At 53.5% G+C, this 22,514-nt stretch overlaps 1 protein-coding gene across 9 annotated transcripts in view; it reads left to right on the top strand.

The window, feature by feature from the left end:
* Window positions 1-22,514, top strand: part of PTPRN2 (protein tyrosine phosphatase receptor type N2) — a 1,079,664-nt gene that overhangs the window by 499,280 nt on the left and 557,870 nt on the right. For all 9 annotated transcript variants that reach the window (XM_034965368.3, XM_055115580.2, XM_034965369.3 and 6 more), the window contains one exon: window positions 164-243. In XM_034965368.3, the coding sequence (XP_034821259.1) occupies window positions 164-243 (80 nt within the window). The remainder of the gene's footprint in view (window positions 1-163; window positions 244-22,514) is intronic.

Genomic DNA, 22,514 nt, shown 5'->3' with positions numbered 1-22,514 from the left:
GGTGTGAAGGAAAACCGATGTCCGGTGGAGTCGACGCCTGGAGCCACAGCGGCCTTGGATGTTTGCGTTTTTAAAAACACACCAGTGTTTTCCATGTCGTTTTCAGAAAAGCAGTGTGGTGCATAGACTTCGTTATGAACTTATTTTAAATTATCCCTTTCAGGGTTCTCGGACCAGCAGTGACCTTCAAAGTGAGCGCCAATGTCCAAAACGTGACCACTGAGGATGTGGAGAAGGCCACAGGTGAGGCTGTTTCTGCACACACGTACACGCGCACACACACACACACGCACAGCCAGGGCAGAGAGAGACTCACACTACCCACATGGGGCAACCCAGAGGAAGGTCTCAGTTTCCGTGGAAATCTGGTGTGCAGTGAGGGGACGAGGGGCAGTCACAGGGCAATGTGGCTGTCCGTGGGCACCATCTGGGATTTCACTGTGTGGAGAGGGACTGGGCTGCCCTGATGTGTGGAACTGGCTCAGATAGAAGGCAGGAGACACAGGCTGCAAGTGACTGAGAACAAATCCGGCTTTTGGAAAAGCAAGATTTGGTGTTTGTAGTAATCCCAGTGTGTGCAGAGCACGTGCAATTTTCTTTGAGGTTTTTCATTTTGTACCAGACCAGGAGCACACACCGGCCCTGCTCCCGACTGCGGTGGGCAGAGACACCACAAAGTATCTGGGAGGTTTCAGTAAAAACCAGCCGACTTCCAGACGGTTTCACTGTTTAGAGCCCAGGGTTCTGGGCATTGCGAATCACACATTTTTGAGATGTACTTACAGATAGAGCTTGAGTAATCTTTGTTATATGATTAATAATTGTCATTGAGTGAAAAACACAAAGCTTTACTCTCCAGAGTCTTGAAGAACAGAATGGGGTGGTGGACACAATGTTGCATTTTCCTCAACCTGCCTTTTTTTTTTTTTTAACTTGTTGAAAACTCTTGTAGAGTATATTGTTTAATCTTCCTGCCTAGTAAGAAAAATACAGGAAGCATAACAGAACCTCAGCCTGATGGTTTTCAGTGCATTAGGGCCGTTCCGCAGGCAGGGCGCTCCCGTTCCGTAATCATTGATAAGACGGGACGGAACGCACTGACCCAGACACAGCGGGAAATGACACTTGGTTTTAGCCAGTCCTTCATATTGCTAAATCTATGAACTTTTTTTTTTTGGCTTAGATTTGTGTCTTTTTTTCCCAGTGTAAAATGCAGCAAAATACTCTGGTTTATTTCGGGTTTTCAATACTTAGTTCTTGTTGATTGAGGCGTCACTGTACTGGCACCCTGTAAACTTGAAGTTTCTTTTTCCAGTGAGAGTAATCAAGGTGTGAAGTAGCCACCATGTTCTAAGGGATGGAGCGAATTGCTGGTCCTATCTGTTTTGGCTGCTGCGGGTTTTGCTTATGGGATATCCTCGTGCCCTCAGTAACTCCTTTGCTCAAGGTGGTGATTTAGGGGGCTGAGAATTTCTGGTTGAAATACAGTGCTTTGCAAAGTTGTACTAAACTTCTGCAGTCTGCTTTAAGGTTTGTGGAGACTTGAGTCCCCAGTATCACTTTGTTGCCATACTTTGCTGTGAGGCTTGTGGAGCTGGGGTGCAACTCAGAAAAGCAGACCAGCATCCTCACTCCAGCTGGGCGGTCCAGTGCGGTCCCAGCGCGAAAAGTCAGTGGGATCCATACCAAACACTCCCACACAAGAGGAATGGGGGGTCCCAACAACGGCTTCAGTGCCTCGTGGCTGCCAGAGCTCCCTCCCTCCATGGCATCTGTTTCGCTTGCTCTAGTTCCCTGTTAGAAGTGATTATTGGAGATATTTAAGACCAAATCCGTGATCAGGTATTATGCAGAAATGCATTGATAATTATTCCATAATTGGCAGTTTCTCCAGTACTGGGGAGCAATGCCACTGGAATTAGGTTTGCAGGACCTCAAGGATGCTAGGAATGGCAATCTTGTTATATTTTTAAAAATCATAACAATATACTCACAGACAAGGACCTTTGATTTATTTTATGGCTCTCTAGAGAAAATGAGGTTGATTATTTGAAAGCTAGTTTCTTGGTCATTTCAAATGTGTTCATGTTCTTTATCGAAGTGCTGCACCAAGGGGGAGCCACATAGGAAATGTATATTTGAGTCTCATATTGACAACTTTCTAAACACCTGAATTTGCTAACTTGCACCAGTGCCTCCATGTTAACTCCTGGGGCTGTGTGAGTCAGAATGTTTCTTGCTTCTTGAACGTGTGCAAAATTGCTTACATTCATGCATGATTTTTAAAGAAATATTTTGAATAATTCTATGGTGTCATTAACGTGCCTGATGCTATATAAGAAACAGATTGGCCGGGTGCAGTGGCTCACACCTGTAAACCCAGCTTTTTAGGAGGCCAAGGTGGGCGGGTCACTTGAGGTTGGGAGTTCAAGACCAGACTGACCAATATGGTGAAACCCCATCTCTACTAAAAATACAAAAAAATTAGCTGGGTGTGGTGGCGCAAACCTCAGCTACTTGGGAGGCTGAGGTGGGAGAATCACTTGAACCCAAGAGGCAGAGGTTGCAGTGAGCCAAGATTGCATCACTGGACTCCAGCCTGGGCCACAGAGGGAGACCCTGTCTCAAAGACAAACAAAGAAACAAAAAAACCCAAGAGATTATAAAAAAGAATTTTGTGACCGTGAAGATCTTGCAGTTAGGCAGTGGACATGCCCATGTGTGGTGACTGGCCCATCGACCTCAGGAGAGCGCTTAGCACGGTTGGTGACTGGTGACTCGCCCATTGGCCTTGGGAGAGTGCTTAGCACAGCGACTGGCCCATCAGCCTCGGGAGAGCGCTTAGCACAGTGACTGGCCCATTGGCCTTGGGAGAATGCTTAGCACGGTGAAGAGGAGCCTCTTACTGAGTTTCAGGTGAGACGTAGACAGGCTGACATGATAGCAGGGAAGAATTTCAAATTCAAAAGGAGTTTCTTATGGTTTCTGTTTTAAAAGATGATGTGGAATCCTAATAGTGTCATCACAAACGCCCTGTGGTGATGGGCGGACCCCTTTGGAAGGACGTGTGGTGGTGCCTGTGTTACCAACATACGGAACTCAAGAGCCTGCTGTTGAAATTACTGGGAGTGCTGGGTGCTGCCTGCACCTGCCACCTGCCAGCTGCCTGGAAGCCCAGTGGCTGCTGGCATCTGGTTCCCTCAAGGGCCTGAGGACCTGAGGCTGCTGCTATTAATGCAGGGAGATCACCCTGGCGGTAGAATTCAAAGGGCATTCATTTTGCTAATTTTATACAAAATGATACAAAACCTAATGAATAGGCGTGTAGTTAATCCTACATTAGTCCCCATCAAACGTCACGTGGTATTGATGCCGAATGAGAAGGGCAGCTGCTTTTCATTATTCAGAGTCTCTTCTTTATCGTAGGCAATGCTTTCCCGGGAATTCTGCTAATTTATGACCTTGGGTATGAGCACAGGGTATTAGTGAATATTAAAAATAAGTGGGTTTTGCTCAAGGAGGCACTTACTCTACCACAAAGTACATAGAAATGACTGGTAGCTACTTTTAATCTCCGTGGCTCAGTCACATAGTTGAACTGGCAGAAGAGAAAAATCCTTTTTATTCTTCATTTCCTTGGTAGTTTCTTCTTAAATAGTATATTTCTGATCAATTTTTGTATTGCTCCTTTCAAAGAAAAGGAAATTCATCATCCTTTAGAAACAGTGTTTGCTTTTGCTGGCTCCCAGTCTGCAGAGACCCCCACCTGGTGGCCTGTGGGGCTGCCTGTGGTTTATAAGCTTATTGCCAGGAATCCCCTCCCATGCTCGGCCGTTTCCTTCAGGCCGAGTTCAGGCTGTTTCTTCAAACATTCCCTCTCGGGTGCCACGGAGGGTGTGTCTCTGGCACTCAGCCCTGTGTGGTGGGGGTGTGGCTCATAGGGGGCTCCTGTGCTGACCCTGAATGGTGGGGTGAGGCTCATGGGGGGCTCCTGTCCTGAGCAGTTTCCCCCTTTGACCTCAGCATCCTCCACCTGACAGCCTCTAAGACACGGCATTCAGCTGCCATTGTTTCTTTCAGCCTGTTGGAGAGGCGCCCCGTGTCATTTCAGTAGCAGCGCCTCTGTATTCAGAGGTACGGTGACTTTCCGTGACGTCCTCCTGCTTCTGCCTGTTCGGCATCTTTGTGAAGCTGGTGAGTGTCAGAACAGGGTCGTGTCTGCTGTGCTGCTGTCTGTGTTTCACGTCTCATATGTAGCGGGTCCACATGGAGGAAGAGGCTCCCCTCCTCTCTTGTGAGCCTCTCTTGAATCCCGGCTCAGAACTGGACTCTGTGCCGATGCCTGGACCCCATAGCCCGCAGCGTTCTGCGTTAGTCACAGGCCTCTCTGCTGGAGCAAGGGCTGCCCAGGCTTCTGGCCTCTCATAAAGCAGACAAACGTGTTTATTTTGAAAAGCGTAATGGCACAGTGAAGTGAATTCCTTTATAACACATACTTACAATCCAGCCAGCCTTAACTATCGACCCCAGGCAGGCATCGGTGCTTCACAGTCTGGTCCGCTCTGTGCGGATTCTGTCTTGGGCAATGCAGCACACCTTCCTAAGGTGATATCACTCTGGAAGTCAGTGGCCCTGCCCTCCAGAAGCTCCCCCCACCCCGGTGCCAGGGCTGTTCAGACGGGAGTTCTTAGGGGCAGTGGATGGCACATCGGGGAGGGCAGGGCAGGGCTTGGATGAGGCTCCACAGAGAAGCTGGCCTTTGGGCAGAGCACGGGGACTAGTGTGGGTCTCAGGGACTGAAGGTGAGAGGAATGAGAATGGTGCAGCCTGGATGTGGGGTCCAGTGTGCCAAGGACATGCCAGTAAGAGGCTGGCAAGGTGGAATTCAGAATCGGACTTCATAGTGTGGGAACTTCATCTTCAGCAGCCACTAAGAAGGACTTGGGCCTGAGTTTCGCTGCAGCTGATGGAATCAGCTCCGCTGAGGTGGACACAGGCAGGTTGGCCCCGGGGGAGGGGGAGGGGTGCCTTGCTGCTGCAGCATTGGTCCACAAGCGGCAGACGTTCCTCATCTGACTCCCGCACACCAGCTCCCCAGGGAGCCCACGCCGGGTGGAGCTGCACGCTGGTCACCAGCAGTGGGGCCTAAAGCCATCCATGCTCCCACACACCCACTCCCCAGGGAGGCCAGGCCGGGTGGAGCTGTGCACTGGTGGGGCCCGAAGCCCATCCGTGCTCCGGTAGCACCCTCATGATTAAGAGATTGGAGCAAGACAAGAGGAACTCCTGAGCCGTGAGTGTGGAAGGGAAGTTGCACTCTTATTAGAAATGAAGGAGGATGCTTTGGAAATGTTCAAAACAGCCACTTGCTGAGAAAATTGCCTCCATGTGCAGGTGAATGAGACACCTGTCAAACTGATGAAAGTGACTCTCCAAGGACCTGCACTCTCCTCAAGGGTCTTCCAGGCACGGGGATCCCAGCGCTCCCCTTCGCCAGACCTCCAGGGTGCAGCTGAGGAAACAGTGCCAGGGCAATGAGACTGGAGGTGTGGCCTGGGCAGCCCGGCTCCAGGTTCCGCTGCACGTGGGCCGCTGTGTCATGTCGGCCGCTGTGTCACGTCCTCCATGGAGCTGAGCTGCCGCCAGGATCAACGCAGGCTGGGGGCTCCTGGGCTCCGGCTGTGGCTGGCGTGGGGCTCGTGCTCATCCTGCTGCTCCGCAGCCATGAGGTTGAGGATCCCACAGCTCGCCTGGCTGAGGTGTCACCCAGAGTGGGCGAGGGAGATGCTCAGAGGGAAGCACCGCGCTCTCCTCCTGCTCTTAGAATGTCCCTGACTCACGGCACAGACACAGACGATGAGGAGTAACTAAAAAGAGGAGCCTCTAGGAGAAAAAGATGAAGGAGTGGAGGGCGCGGCGTGGGAAGGGTGGGCTGGTGGTGCTGGTGGGGCCTGCACAGTGGGCCCCGCAGGCTCAGTGCCCGTCTCCTGCTGGACCTGCTGCGTTGGGGGCGGGGAGGGGGCCTGCAGTGTGTGAACCAGCCCCAGCTTGTGTCCAGGGCCACGTGGGCTGGACATGGAACAAGAACTCCCACCTGCATGGGAGCGCCTCCCCTGGGCTGCCGGAGAGACCAGCAGACAGGAACATTGGTAAGGACTATGGCAAGGTTCTGCTGCCGAAGAGCAGGTACCCTGTGGCTGCAGCCCCAGGAGGTTGTAAACAAGTTTCGGTTTGGATGGAGGCTTTAGGGAATCGGAGATGGTAGGAGCTGCACCCCATGACTCCATTCTGAACAGCCAGGTAATTACTTCTGGCATTTTGACAAGTGTTTGCAGGAGTGGAGCTCGGGGCTGGCAGCACCCAGGACCTGTGCTGACCTTCCCGGCTGCGAGGACAGAGGCCACCCATGGCTCTGTAATTACAAGTCCTGAAAGCCGCCTTCATCATGGCTTTACCCTGAGCGCAGACAACGCTGTGGTAGAAAATAATTGCATCGCCATCATTGACAGGGCTACCAGCGTGGAACTCCAGGAGCCGCACTTGGGGGACACTCAGCGTTGCTGCTAAATGAAGGGCTAGGAAACTGTGTTGCTCAGCAGCCACTTTTCTGTGTTTATTTTTATACAGAGGGGGTTTATGCACTGGAAATACCGTTCATGGGAGCAGCTCGTTCTCACCTGCAAATGAACGAGCAATGCTGATCCTGCTGGCAGAGGGTGCTGCCTGGTCCTCTCTGACTCACTGCTGGGGAGCACCTGGCCCCCCTCCAACTCACTGCTGGGGAGAGCAGGTTCCATTTCATCCTCACTTTCACGTTCATTTAGAATTCACACCCTGATCAGGGAGAAGAGCCCCCAGGGCCTCCAGCTTCCCCTCCACCTCGGGAGCCACGTCGGCACGTCCACTGCGAGGGGCTGACTGTCACAGGTGGCCACGGGAGCTCACCCCTAGTTGGCTGGGGTTTGGGAGCAGCCTAGATAAACACCCATAGAAATGCCGCTAAGACCTTTTCATGCCAAAACTTGTAAAACCCGCTTCTGAAAAACATGAGTGAGAGTTTTGAAGTGCATGGGATTCTCTGTAGGCTTTCACATGTGCAGGAGGCTTCCATGGCCAGAGGACCTGTTAGAAACACAGTGAATCACCACCACCTCCCTGCGCCCTCTGATGCCTGGGAGGCTGCCGAGGGGGTCTCAGCCGTTCTCTCCACGGAACGCCCAGCCTCCCAGCAGAGGGATCGTCGGCAGGAGACTGTGATGCCGGTGCAGTCGGCTGCCGGGGCAGGTGAAATCCAGCAGAAGGCCCTGTACCCTGGATGTGCAGGAGGGGGTTTTGCTGACTGTTTAACGGTCATGGAGCACGTTGTGGGCGTCGCTGAGTTTCCCAAGTATTACTCTTCCCCGCACATGGGTTTCTGTCTTCACTGCCCCAGGCCCCGTGGGGTTAGAGACTGACGGGAGGACGGCAGGACGGCTGGCGGCCGTGGCCAGGACACGTATGTCCTCCTGTGGTAGCCGCCCTAGCCCACTGGAGATGAGCTGTGCTGGAGGGGAGTCCCAGGGGAGCCGCGTCTGCTGGGGAAGATGCCGCTGGGCTGTGGGCCTGGGGGACGAGGCCTCAGGTTTTGCTGGAGGAGCCTGCTGTCCACTTCGCTCTCTGTTTTGCTGTGTTGAAGCCTGGTCCTTCCATGATGTGAGGCTGCCGTGCCTGTTTTCACAGCCTTTTCTTTTGCTCTTTGTCCATAAGCGAATGCTGTTTCCACTCTTTCCCTCACCTCTGAATAGAAAGGGCAGTGTCTTCATATCTTAGTAGGAAGTGGCCTCATCTCCGCATAGAAAGGGTAGTGTCTTTATACCGGAGCAGAAAGTGGCTCATTTTAACTCAGGGCTGTGTGCTGCAGGGCAGCTTGGCAGGGCATTGCTTTGAGACCTGAAGGAGGAAAGCAAGGGGTGCCCGAGGAAGGTGCACTTGGAGCCTGCAGGGAGAGGCCAGTGCGGCCCTGAAGCCAACGCATGGGCCCACACCCTCCCCTGGGCACCTGGAGACACAACTTCCAGCCAGCACACAGGTGCCCACCACGCTCCTTCCTCCTGCAGCTGTGGCTCACAGGCTGTCTCTGAGCTGAGGGGAAGCCGATGTCTGCCAGAAGCCACTTCTTGGGAGTTCTTCTACCAATACCAATTCCCATGGCAACTCGACAGAAGCAGTAAGGGCAGAGGAGCAGAGATGGTTCTGAGTGCAAAGATGGTGCTGAGTGCAAAGGTGGTGCTGAGTGCAAAGGTGATGCAGAGTGCAAAGATGGTGCTGGGCACCCACCTCCCCAGCAGATCCTGCCTCAGCTACAGCCGAGCCACTGCCCTCGGTCCCTGGTGGTCGGCCCAGGAGTCCTGCCCTGCAGCTGCACCAGGTCACCAGCCTGGGCCATCTTGGGCAGGGCAGAGGGTTTCTCCTGCTCTGCCATGCCTATGGGCCCCTTGGGACAAGCTCAGGTCTGGAGACATGAATTGTCCAAATATTATGACTTTTGAGAGACTCTGAAGGGCTCAATTATTTAAAAAATTCTGTTCCGCCAGCCCGTTGGCATCTGAAGCTCTCCCTTGTTGTCTCCTTGTGCTTTGGGGACCCTACAGGGCTACATAGCAGCTGGAGTGTGTGGCACAAACCCCTTGGCAGTTGGTGTCCCCTGTGAGTGCACAGTTGATCAAACTAACACAGAGTCACCTTGGTGAGCCCAGGAAAGTTCCTCCTGACACCAGGACTCGGGAGAAGCAGCTCTTGGTTGGAAGGCAGGGGAGGTTCAATGAAGTCCGAGAGCTGCCTGGGATGGGTAGGGAGGGGTCCCTGAGCACTTGGGACCAGCATGAGGCTATTCAGCACTTGGGAAACAATTGCTCAGAAGCTTGTCTGCTGGGGACGCTTGTCACAGGCAGGTCTTACCTGGTCAACACCCGCCCAAGGCCCCTGGGCTCTCAGGCCTTGCGTCTGATTCTTTGCACTTTTCCTCCCAGCACGGGAATGCCAAAGCTCTGAAGGCCCATTCTTGAAAATTTACCTGATGATTCACACGGCAAGGCTGGCAGCTGAGTCCCCTGGCCCTGTAATCGTTCTTAATAAGGAGGGCACTGCACACCACCAGGCCTCGGACTTATCGGCCAGGACAGCATTCTAGGTATTTGCATTATTGGACAAGAGTCCTTGGGTGAGGATGAGTGGGTTAAGTGCACGCTGGTCAGCAGAACCAAAAGGGTTCAACTGAATGGCATTTAGATCCTACATGAGCACCTCCACACCACGGGCACCTCCATCACCACGGGCACCTCCACCACGGGCACCTCCACCACCACGAGCACCTCTGTATGACGAGCATCTCCACCACCACGGGCACCTCCATCACCACGGGCACCTCCACCACCACGGGCACCTCCATCACCACGGGCACCTCCACCACCACGAGCACCTCCGTACGACGAGCACCTCCACCACCACAGGCACCTCCATCACCATGGGCACCTCCACCACCACGGGCACCTCCATCACCACGGGCACCTCCACCACCACGGGCACCTCCACCACCACGGGCACCTCCACCATGGGCACTTCCACCACCACGGGCACCTCCACCACCACGAGCACCTCCGTACGACGAGCATCTCCACCACCACGGGCACCTCCATCACCACGGGCACCTCCACCACCACGGGCACCTCCATCACCACAAGCACCTCCATCACCATGAGCGCCTCCATCACCATGAGCGCCTCCATCACCATGAGCACCTCCACAGCAGTTGGCTGCTTACCTAGTGAAGCTGAGGGCAATGGAGCCTCCTTACTCTAGGTCAGTCCCTGCTTTTGGATGTCTGCTGTGTTGGCCATAGTGCAGTGCCCCATGGATTAGGCACCAATCTAGGTCAGGTATCAGCCTCTCCAGCCCTGCCTGGATGTTCTGTGCCACTTCATGGCACCTGAGGTTGGCAAAATAGAAGAAGGAAAAACAGGAGCTTGGAGTTCAGAACTTGAGTTCATAGCACCCTCCTAGCTACTTGCTTGTTTTGTGACTTTGGACGACTCATTGACTGTTTTCAAACCTCAGGGTGCCTTCTCTGTCAGCTAGGGCCAATAGTTACACTCCGCAACGCTGCATTCAGATCAAATGAAGTGGGAATAATTTGATGTGAGAGCAAAATGTAAAGTCTGAGCAGTTTATAAGTTGTTGGTTGCCATTGCTCACTCAAAATGTCCATTGGCCTTGCGTGCCTGGGCATCCCACGAATGCCTGGAGTGGGAACGATGCCATGGCAAATCCTCATGAAGTACTCTCTTTTCAGTAGTGTTCTTTACTTGGCTACAAGCGGACAGTAAGATGTCATGGGGTTAGAAGAATAGCAACAATCGTGGGTAAAGAATGGAGGAGGTGGGGCATGGTGGCCATGCCTGTCATCCCAGCACTTTGGGGGTTAAGAATGGAGGAGGTGGGGCGTGGCGGCCGAGCCTGTCATCTCAGCACTTTGGGGGGTTAAGAATGGAGAAGGTGGGGGCGTGGTGGCCATGCCTGTCATCCCAGCACTTTGGGGGTTAAGAATGGAGGAGGTGGGGCGTGGCGGCCGAGCCTGTCATCTCAGCACTTTGGGGGGTGAAGAATGGAGAAGGTGGGGGCCTGGTGGCCATGCCTGTCATCCCAGCACTTTGGGAGGCCAAGGCAGGAGCATCACTTACCAGGAGTTTGAGACCAGGCTGGGCAACATAGTGAGACCCCATCTCCACAAAAATATTTAAAAATTTAGCCAAGCGTGGTGGTGTACCTGTAAGTCCCACACAGGAGGTTGAGGTGGGAGGATCTCTTGAGCCCAGGAGTTCCAGGCTGCAGTGATCTGTCACAACCATGGTCACAACCATGCCACTGCCCCTGAGCTTGGGTGATAGAGCGCAACCCTATCTCTAAAAATGTTGTTTAAAAAGAATGGGAGAGGATCTTGAGCTGATAAGACCCACCGTGTCCGGCACTAAGACATCTTGCAGTGCTGCTCACTCCTCACTGGACTGTTTTCAGTGTCAAGACGAGGCCGCTTCACTAACGAGATGCAATGATTCATATGATGCAAAGCCCACGGCTTACAGAGAGCACGTGAAGACGGTGTCGGCAGCAAGGTTATCACATCCTCTGGCAGGCAGCTTGGGAAGGGAAGTTTCAATCTGTGTTGATATTTTAGCACTGATTAAAGGTGGATGTACAATTAGACCTTTTAAATTTAAAGACAGTTTGCACTCTATCAACACCTTGTCTTATTACAGTTGTAAGCCATGAGAAAGCCAGTTAAGAATGAGAAGTCATGGGCAAAAGTAATTACACAATTTCCTCGTGTGGTATAAAATGGTACAAATCGAAAATCCCATCAGCTTCACAGCCCTTGACCGACCAAAATGACATCCCCCAATGAGTGCTGGTGGCAGGAGCTTAAGGTGCTTCCTGCTTAGAGAGATCTGCATTTCTGTTTAGAATGAAGCAGGTGTAGATACCTTAGTTCACAGTGATGATTTGGGCTGAGTGCTCACATTCAATAGGCACCCGGTTCCAGTGGTTTGCGGGGTTTGACGATGCATTTTTAAAATGAAGCCGTACCAATGCAGGCCCATGCTTCCCTGAGGATGCGGCCTCTGTTCTGCTGAGTGCAAAGGTGGTGCCGAGTGCAAAGGTGGTGCTGGGCACCCACCTCCCCAGCAGCTCCTGCCCCAGCTGCAGTCCAGCCACTGCACTGGGTCCCTAATGGTCCTGGCGTGGGAGCTGTGGCCTGGGCCTCCTGTGCGCTGCACTGTACCCTCGGCTACCATGAGCATGAGCACCCCACGGGGACAGCAAGCTCAGCACCCGGTGGGCCTGATCAGACAGTCACCTGCATCGTTTCATGGCTTTCTCCTTCATGTTGAAGGAGTGACAGGGACAGTGAGGGATGAAGTCCCCACGCTCTGGCCTGCTCTGCTCAGTCAGGGCCGCTGGCATGGGCCGTTCTTCCCCTGGGACTGCACAGCCTAGACCCCCACCAAGTCCTGGTGCCCACCCTGGCTCAGCTCTCCTCCAGCCCAGCATGCCTACCTTCCTCCCTCCTTTCCCCATACCCGGTCCCGCCATCTCCCAGCTGCAAGGTCCATGCCACCCCACAGGAAGAGCCTCAGCGGCTGTCCTCAGACCCCACCCTGTCTGCCCCGACCCTGCCGCCTCACCAAATTCTAAGCACACTATGACCCAGCCTGCCCCGGTGTGTTGCCCGTGGCCCGGCCTGACCTGACCCAGTGTGCTGTCCATGGCCCGGCCTGACCCAGTGTGCTGCCCGTGGGCCAGCCTGACCCAACCCGGTGTGCTGCCCGTGGCACAGCCTGACCCGACCGGGTGTGCTGCCCGCGGCCTGGCCCGGCCCGGTGTGCTGCTCTGGGAAGAAAGCCTGGTGGGAACAGTGCTCACTCACTCACTCTGTCACTCGCTCACTCCTTCACGCCTTGTCTCTGGCAGCTTTCCCCACAGGTAGAGCTGCGTGGTCACAGTGGAGACTGCCTGGCCCACAAAGCCTCCAACATTCACTCTCCAGCCCGTTACAGAAACCTTTTCTCAAGATTGTAGAACAGCAGTTCTGCAAACGGGGCCCCTGAGCATCAGCTGGAGGTCGTTAAAAATGCAGACTCTTGGGCCCCACCCCAGAGGTTCAGAACATGTCCTGGAGGCAAGGCCAGCAAGCCATTGGGAGCAGCCCCCAGGGACCTCAATGGCACTGGAGCCGAGTACCACTCACAGCTGCAGTCCAAGAGCTCCTGAAGACAAACCCCTGCCCCCTGCCAGCTGGGAGCTCCTCCACAGTAGGCACTCAGCAAATGCCTGCTGGCTGGAGCAGCGGCAGGGAAGGTAGAGGACTGCAAGGCATTGGAAACGGCCCCTCTGCATCAGGAGACACCCTGGATGCAGGAGGAGGCTTCGCTGAAAAGCACTGCAATAGCATTATCACATACGTGGAAATAAGAATTGCATCTCAACTCTTCCCTTGCCCTCCACCCATCTAACACACCTCAGCCCTCCTGTGGCCATAGTAACATGAACAGTAACTACAGCAGCAGGCTGCTTAGCTGCCAGGTGTAAGAAGAGAAATTTCACGAAAACAGGAAAATATAGCCTGTTTTTCTCCCCAGCTCTAACCTTTCAACCTATAACTACTCCCTACTGTAATTTTTGTGGGATTTGCTGATATTGAAGGAAGATGATTGAAAATCTGCTTAAGATTTCATCTTTATTTCCCGCTTGACAGGCCTAGGGCCCCACTGAGGAAGTGTTTCTCTCTGCAGAGCCCTCAGCCACCCCATATGTCCCAGGGATGTGCTCAAGTCACGAGGACCAGTCCTTTGTGTCACATCCTGAGGTCCAGGGTCACCTGCCAGGCTTGCCGTCTGCTTGGCATTATTAATTTTCCCATCAAGTATACAATCTGGGTAAGGATGTATTCGTGAGGGACTTCACCAGGTGAGAGTCACCACAACTCAGGTGTCAGGTGTGTGTTTTCTAAAGCTGATCTTAGCGTTAACGTGCTCCTGTAGGGAAGCTACTTTCTGTCTCTCTACAGTGCCTGGTTTTGGAATTTGTCCACGGTGTTTCGTAAATGTCTTGTGACGCCAGTTGAAAAGGCTGTGTTCCTTTGAGCACTCAGAGCCCTTCCATACTGAGGAGTTGGGAGGTGGTTGAAGGAAAGGAAGCAGCACAGCTTAGAGCACATTCTGTGGCAAAACTGCCAGAGAGAGCCTGGGGTAGCCACGCTGCAGGTCAGTGTGCCTGTCGGCCCTGGCCCTGAGCCTGGCAGCCCTATGGGATAGGGCCCATATTTAGAGCCTCATTTCATCCTGGAGCCAGAAGGGTGGCTGTTTACAGAGAAGGCCTTGAATGGAGGGGACTCATCCACCTCATGGAAGGTGCCATCCCAGGCTGGTGGTTGGGAACCGAGAGGGAGGCAGAGGGGGCACACCCTCTTGCTGATGGAGTCTTATTTTTTGTGATGCCTCCGAGCCTCAAGACCCCCAAGCTCACAGCCATTCCTTGCTAGAGAAACAAAGCAGCATATTATGTGATTTTCAGAGGAAACAAACGGAAACATACAACGTCATGTCAGAGGGACGTGGGACACATAGGTAAACTGAGGCATGGAAAGAAAGCCCGTCCCTGTGTGAGGTTAGAGAGCCAGGGCAGGATCTTTCCCTGAATGAAACTCTTTGCATGCAGTCCTGCCCATCCACCTCTTCCCTTTTAAAAACATTTTCTTCAAGAATTGAATGGCCACATAATTTCTTATTCTAAAATAAGACAGAAAGTGCCATTCCCATGCTCTGGGGTAATTTCCATTTTAAATACGCAATTTCTGCTCTTTTAATAGAAGTCAGATTTCTTTTATCTGTAATTAAATCCAGAATATGTTTTTTTTTAAGGTCCTCGTGGAGTTTTGACTTTACTGTTCTGAAAATGAGTAAGAGTTCTGAGCGTCAGTTTAATGAACAACTCAACTCATTATCCGCTGGTTGTGAAATACAAAACCTTGGTCTGACCCGTGGGGGCTGTGTGGTGGTGGCAGCCCCTGCCCTCCCCCCGGGTCTGCTGGCTCCATCTGCCCCGCCAGCCACTGTCTTTCTGGCCGCAGCCCGTTAGCCCAGGGCCCTTTCAGCACTGACCTGAGACTTGGCTCTGACTTGGTCAGATGACCATGTGAACACAGCTGCTTCTGGAGGCCCATATTCCGCAAACCATGCCCCTGCTCACTGCAGGATTCTGCACGTTGCATTTTGGAGTGAGTCTTCGGTAGACCTTACAGGACTCCCCCATGATCTTATGTCCTTGGTTTTCATGAGGGGTGCGAGGTAAGAAACTCGTTGAGAAAACTCACCTGAAGCTGCTGAGGCGGCTCCGCCAAGTCTCTCAGCCAGAACACGCCTGAGTGCATCTTGGGGCCCATGGCCAGGAGGGACGTTGGTGTTCCTGGTGAACTGCATGGTTCCTGCCACCAGACAATCAGAGCCACTGCCATGTCAGGCGTTTCTCTCGTCCCGAGTCGGCAATCTCACTCCCAGACTTTGTGCTCACCTGCTTAGCTTCTCTCACCCAGAAGTGTGCCAGATTACAGTCAATTACCAGATATGCAGCACCATCTTTCTGCCTTTCTTCCCCTGGATTACTTGTTTCTCAGCCTTGGTCTTTATTAAGCTGAGTGTTTATGCCTGCACTGCCTGCAGCCCCTTTGGAAGCAGGTGAAGCATCCATCATCCTTAAAATTGGCCACTCTGTGCCCCATCCCCAGGAGGCCCTGGCACTCCTTTCCCCAGGGACACCCGACAGCCCAGCGCAGTCATCACAGAGCCACGCTGTGACTTGGAGGAGAATGGGGTTGAGCCAGGAGTCAGTTCTGTTGCGGGGAGGGTGACCCTTTCTCTTCCCTCCCGTGCAAGTAGAAAATGTCCCCCCCACCAGTCAGCTTCTGGAAATCACTGGCACAGGGAGGGCTTCGGTGAGTGGGAGATGACAGAGGCCTTGAGGAGAAGAAAAAGGAGCATCTGGGGAGGAAGGAGTCCTTGGCGTCCCTCAGACACAGTGTGTAGATGGCTCTCTTTTTAGCAGCCAGATTCCAGCAAATAGCTGGACAGGAAACCATGGGGCAGTGTCTGGCGTGACCAATGTGTCCAAGCAACCTCACAGCGTTGGGCTCCCCAGGCTCCCCCGGCTCCCCCATGGCTGTGACCCCAGTCTCTGGCCCCACAGCTCCCTCATGCACCTCCCATGCTGTCCCGGGGGCTGTGGCTGTCCTGGGCATCTCGTCTTGGTCGTCTGGGTAACAGGTCCTGAGAGACGTCCCCAGGAGAATGCTGTGCATGTCCCAGGCTCTCCAGCTGCTTCTGACCCCTGGACTTGGACACCCAGCACATGTTCAGGTTGCCAGAGTCAATGCGCTTAAACCCCAACTTGCTTGGGGTGCCTGTTTTTTAGATGAACGATGTGGAATTCACCCCAGGTTTCTCTGTCCTCGTATGTGGGAAGGTTTGTACTTGGAGGCTGAGACCTCATCGCCTCTAGCAGCAGGCACAGGCCCCTGCATGGCCACATTCTGCTGAGATGGTCCCTGCTGGTGGAATTGTGGTATCTCACTGAGCATGTGTGTTGTCTTGCTGTATGAGCCCGTGTCTCACTTTGTGTGTGAGTGATTGTGTGTAGTGTGTGTCTCTGAGTGTGTCTCACTTTCTGAGCACATACATATGTGTGTAAGTGTGTAGAATGGTCATTAGCTAATTGTTATTAGGTTTTGTCATGGTTGCCTTCTGGAAACTCTGTAGGGCACCCCATTCCCTGACCTGCTGTGTCCGGAATTGGTGGGTTCTTGGTCTCACTGACTTCAAGAATAAAGCCACGGACCCTTGCAGTGAGTGTTACAGTTCTTAAAGGCGGTGTGTCCCAAGTTTGTTCCTTCTAATGTTTGGACGTGTTCAGATTTTCTTCTTTCTGGTGGGTTCGTGGTCTCGCTGGCCTCAGGACTGAAGCTGCAGACCTTCGCGGTGAGTGTTAGAGCTCATAAAGGCAGTGCAGACCCAAAGAGTGAGCAGCAGCAAGATTTACTGCAAAGAGCAGAAGAACAAAGCTTCCACAGTGTGAACGGGGACCCAAGTGGGTTGCCACTGCTGGCTCGGGCAGGCTGCTTTTATTCCCTTATCTGGCCCCACCTACATCCTGCTGATTGGTCCATTTTACAGAGAGCTGATTGGTCTGTTTTACAGAGAGCTGATTGGTCTTTTTTGACAGGGTGCTGATTGGTGCATTTACAATCCCTGAGCTAGACACTGAGTGCTGATTGGTGTATTTATAAACCTTGAGCTAGACACAGAGTACTGATTGGTGTATTTACAAACCATTAGCTAGACACAAGAGTGCTGATTGGTGTATTTATAGTCCCTTAGCTAGATATAAATGTTCTCCAAGTCCCCATCAGATTAGCTAGATACAGGGCACTGAATGTTGTATTTACAAACCTTGAGCTAGACACAGAGTGCTGATTGGTGTATTTACAAACCTTAGCTAGACACAGAGTGCTGATTGGTGTATTTACAATCCCTTAGCTAGAGGTAAATGTTCTTCAAGTCCTCACTAGACTCAGGAGCCCAGCTGGCTTCACCTAGTGGATCCTGCACCAGGGCCGCAGGCGGAGCTGCCCGCCAGTCCTGCGCTGTGAGCCCACACTCCTTAGCCCTTGGGCGGTCAGTGGGACTGGGCACCGCGGAGCAGGGGGCGGCGCTTGTTGGGGAGGTTCGGGCCGCACAGGAACCCATGGTGAGGGGGAGGCTCAGGCATGGTGGGCTGCAGGTCCCGCGCCCTGCCCCATGGGGAGGCAGCTGAGGCCCAGCAAGAATTCGAGCACAGTGCTGGCGGGCCCGCACTGCTGGGGGAACCGGCGCACCCTCCACAGCTGCTGGCCCGGGTGCTAAGCCCCTCACTGCCTGGGGCCAGCAGCGCTGGCCGGCAGCTCCGAGTGTGGGGCCCGCCGAGCCCACGCCCACCCAGAACTCGTGCTGGCCCGTGAGCACCACACACAGCCCCAGTTCCTGCCTGTGCCTCTCCCTCCACACCTCCCCACAAGCAGAGGGAGCTGGCTCAGGCCTTGGCCAGCCCACAGAGGGGCTCCCATGGTGCAGCAGTGAGCTGAAGGGCTCCTCAAGCAGGGCCAGAGTGGGTGCCAAGGCTGAGGAGGTGCTGAGAGTGAGCAAGGGCTGCAAGGGCTGCCAGCACGCCGTCACCTTTCACTGCCACTGACAGTGCCTGGGAAACTGCAGAGCCCCCCACACATGTGCACTGACTGTAACAGCAGGAATAGAGCCAGCACCTGCAGCCCTGGCTGGTATCCACAGGACTGAGTTTCAGTCCCACAGCCTTGACTTACCTGTGATGTTGGACACGTTGGTCTCCTCCAGCCTTGTTTTCTCCATCTGTGAACTGGGCCCACGCTCCTCTGCTGTGAGCTGATGTGAAGCCACCTCAGATAACCTCTGTGCTGGGTGCTCCATGCCATGGCCGTCGCCCATCGCTGTACTGAGGCTGTTGCAGAAGTTGGCGTGGGCTCTGGGCTTCCGCACCAAGGTGCGAGATGCTCACCCCGTGGAATGAGGTTGCTCTGACAGCAGGACCATGGCTGTGTTCATGCCCAGCTCCGCCTTCGTGGGACACCACGCATGGGCACTCCCTCTGGTTGGGGAACAACTGTCATACTGGATTGTGTTCCTTTTTTGCCTTAAATTATTAGCTGCCATTTTTGCTCATCAAAAAAGTGGCATTAGGCACTTCCACATGGATCAAAGGGCCCTGTCGCTAGTGGGTTCCTGCTCAGAGTGGCTTGTGTGATGTTTCATCTTGATGCTTTGACAGGTTAACAACCTTCTCATCAGGATCATTGTTAGGTCCTTCAGGTGTGGTCCTGGGGACCGGTGACGAAGGACACCCCCATTGCATCTCAGCTAAGGCTCTTGGACCACGGGCAGCGGTGCTGAAATGACAATCCTGGAGCCACAGGCTTCCTCCGTCCACAGCCAGTGTGCTCACAGACGACACACGTAATTGTGGACACCACTTTGCCACCACGACTGTTTACGCTGCAGCCCCAGGGGCCACAGCAGCAGCCGGTCTCTCCTCAATGATGGTTCAGTGCTGAGTGCATTGGCGGCACGGTCCATTTCTCTGCCGAGCGCTTGTGTTGTGCCTGGGTTCTGAGCCACAGCGGCAGGTGGATGGGAGAGATTCCCTTGGAACAGGTGTCTGGAGCAGGCGGGTTGCGGGGCCGCTGTCAAGCGCGTGGGGACTGTGCCTGTGGCTTCAAGCGTGTGGGGACTGTGCCTGTGGCTTCATCCTTGCGTGGACTCAGTCCTCCCCTTGTTTTAAGTGGTCCCTGGGTCCTTTGAGCACATCAGTAATTGCAGAGGCGGGACGCGCACTCTCTGAGCGGAGCAGCTTGGCTGGGCTTGTCCCTTTAATTTGCGATGCATCACAACAAATGATTGTAATCAGTCACCGCCCGACGGCGGCCCGCTCTTCCATGACCACCCTTCACTGAGCCGGCGGCTGAGCAACACGGACAAAGCCGCCTGGCTCAGGGTTGGGGAAAACACTCTTTAGTCAGTAGAGTTAAACCACCTGATTTATTCCATATTGTGGAAGGTCAGTTTGATTTAAGGAAATGTCAGTTTGATAGAATGTTTTGAAAGAAATGCAGCTCATAAATACTGCGCTGAGAGCTCAGCCTTGATACAAGCTCACTTTGTAAAATAACTTAATAAAGAAAACTTTTGATTCAAACAAAAAGCCTTGAAAGGTCCTTCTTCATCCCTCCAGGCCATCCTTCTTAGCAAGGCCTACATGGTCTCTTTCCATGCCATTCATCGCTTTGCAAAACCTTCCCATATTCATAAATAGGCAAAGGTAATGAATGCAATGTCTCTAGCAGGCTGCCTGGTGTGCAGTGGACACTCTGTCAACCATTGCTGGGTGACACCTGCTGTGGGGATAATGAGACCTCTAGAAAGTTATGGTCAAAACCTAACCCCTGCTACCTGTGGATTTGGCCTTATTTGGAAATAGGATCTTTGCAGATGTCAATAAGAGGAGGTCAGACTCCATGAGGGTGGGTCCCAATCCAACGTGACTGTGTCCTTAGCAGAAGAGGGGATCACCTCATGAAGGCACAGACACAGAGAGCAGCCACGCGCAGACAGAGACGGAGCGGTGCGGCCACAGCCGTGGGAGCTCGGGAGAAAGCAGGTTACACACACACGGCGAGACAGTGAGACCTGTGATGGCGGCCGCTGGGGGCTGCATGGGAGACGGGGGAGTTTCTACCCTGTGGTGATGTCTCACCGTGCACAAATGGAGTGTGGCCGCAGTGATGTCTCACCATGGGCAGATGGAGCGTGGGTGCAGTGAGGCGTCACCGTGGGCAGATGGAGCGTGGCTGCAGTGATGTCTCACCATGGGCAGATGGGGTGTGGCTGCAGTGATGTCTCACCGTGGGCAGATGGGGTGTGGCTGCAGTGATGTCTCACCGTGGGCAGATGGGGTGTGGCTGCAGTGATGTCTCACCATGGGCAGATGGAGTGTGGCTGCAGTGATGTCTCACCGTGGGCAGATGGAGCGTGGCTGCAGTGATGTCTCACCGTGGGCAGATGGAGCGTGGCTGCAGTGATGTCTCACCGTGGGCAGATGGAGTGTGGCTGCAGTGATGTCTCACCGTGGGCAGATGGAGTGTGGCTGCAGCGATGCATCACTGTGCGCAGATGGAGTGTGGCTGCAGTGATGTGTCACTGTGCGCAGATGGAGTGTGGTGATTCTACTGCAGCAAGTGGCTAGATTTTCATGGAAGAAAAGAAAACTCTTCTTTATGCAGATTTACTTACAATAGATCGTTGTACTTATTTATTTCTAGATAATTATTTGTAAAGCCTGCAACTAAGGAAGCATTCTTTATATGGGTTGTGAGGAGGGAAACTTTCCCATTAAACAGATTAGCAGGAAACAAGGAAAAAAAGATAATGTCGTATTCATAGACCTGAGGACTTTAACTCCTTCATGGCCCGTGTTCCTAGGGAAGCTTTTGCTGTGTGTTTTTCCAGGTGTGGTCTGGCTGCCGTTGTGGACCTTGTGCACATGAACATGGCAGATGGGGGCAGATGAGGGGTCCCAAGCAGCCACGCTGAGGAGCTTTGGGGAGTGGCAGGGATGCTGAGGCTGGGTTCTTGGAGACTTTGCTGTGGTCCTTTTCCTCATGGGGAAGTGGGGCCTGGGCTCTCTGGGCTCCTCCATGCACCCACTTCCCTTTGCTCAGGAGGGGAGGGCAGCTGGCCATCTGCCTCACCCACTCCAGGCCACAGTGCCACAGTGTTACATGTGTTTCCCAAACACAGACTAGGAAAGAATCCAGAACTCCGTTGTGGGGCCAGCAGGGGCTATTCCTTGGGTGTACCTGCTCGGTCTGTGACTGACTGTGTTATGGAATCCAAATGCTTGTCCTGAAAAAGAGACCATCGTCATTGGGCTTTGCTGCCTGTAACGTGGAAGTTCATCTCAAATCCTGTTTTTCCCCAAGTTTGACGATTCTAGCAGAACAGTCATGGGAGGCTGTCGTGAGATTCAGTTTCCTGTGGGCACAGCAGAAGAGCAAAGTTTCTGGTTCATTCTGTGGTTGCCGAGAGGCAGATGTGCTGGGCAGGTGTCGATAGGAAAAAGCAAAAAGGAGGGAAAGGTGGGTTAAGGGTCATTTCTGTATTTATCATAAAATAGAATTGCAGAGGATTGATGATAGATGCTCCCGCGTCCACAGGTGCCAAGCGGAATCGGGAGCTGGGCAGCGTCCCCGAGTTGCCAATAACCACAGAGGGCATGACCTTGAGGTCGCTGGGTGGGTCTAGTGCATCTTTTGTTTTTGTTCGTGAATTTTAAAAGCTTGATGGACACATCCGAGGTGCCTGATCATCGGATAAGGGCGACACTGTGAGCCTGGAGTGCCATGAGTGGAGCATGCGTCCCGATGTGGGTGGCACAGCTGCACCTGCTTCCACCGTGCTGGATGGCCACTCACCGTCCCCTGACCTGGGATGATCCGTGGGACTTAATGAGCAGCTTCTGTAAGGACTCCAAGGGGTTCAATGAGAGGCACTGCCAGGGAGAGCCACCGTCCTGCTGTGTTGATTGTAGGCACTGAACAAGAATCACTCAAAAGCATTGGCAAAATGTAGCTATAAGAAATAGGCCTCACTGGATGCTGGAGAAGCAGCAGCAGGAGTCCAGCACACTCCTGCTCCAGCAGCTGACCGAGCTTTGTGGAGAACGGGTCTGCTGTGGCTGGTGACGGGATGCACACGAAAACATCCGATCGTCAAACTGAGCACCCTTTCAGGGGCTTCTCGTGCCCATCCTAAACCCAGGCACATGTGGAAGTATTTTGTTCTGTTGAAAAATGCACACAAAAGTGATTTTTACAAATGTGTTTTTCCCAACACTTTCCCCTGGGCTCACGGGAGGACTGAGAGAGCACCCACTGTTTGAGCACCAAATCCAGTGCCCGCCGCCCCCCTGGGGACAGAGAACAAGCCAGGTGTGCCCCCCTGCTCCTGGCCTCTGTGTGGGTGAGGCCCTGGGGAGTGCTTGATGGCCATGCTGTGATGGCTCAGGGCATCCATTAAGGAGATCTGACCTTGTCTGGGGCAGGGTGACACTCCTCGGCAGAGGTGACCTTTCAGGCGAGATTAGCAGGACCTGCGGGAGTTACCAAGGCCAATACGAAGGCAGGAGGAGCTTCCAGATGGAGGGAGTGTGTGGGAGAAGGTCTGCGTTAGAGCAGAGCAAGAGCCTCCGAAGATTCCAGACTGAAAAAAGCAGCAAGAACCAGACAGAGAGGAAGGGGCCTCGGCCCGGACTCCATCCACAGGCAGTGGGGTCTGGAACAGGGCCCCGTTAGAAGTGTCGCTCTATGT

Source organism: Pan paniscus, chromosome 6 (genome assembly GCF_029289425.2).
Source record: "Pan paniscus chromosome 6, NHGRI_mPanPan1-v2.0_pri, whole genome shotgun sequence".
Classification (NCBI taxonomy): domain Eukaryota; kingdom Metazoa; phylum Chordata; class Mammalia; order Primates; family Hominidae; genus Pan; species Pan paniscus.
Note: the sequence above shows the minus strand (reverse complement) of the source record. Positions and strands in the feature narration are given on the sequence as shown.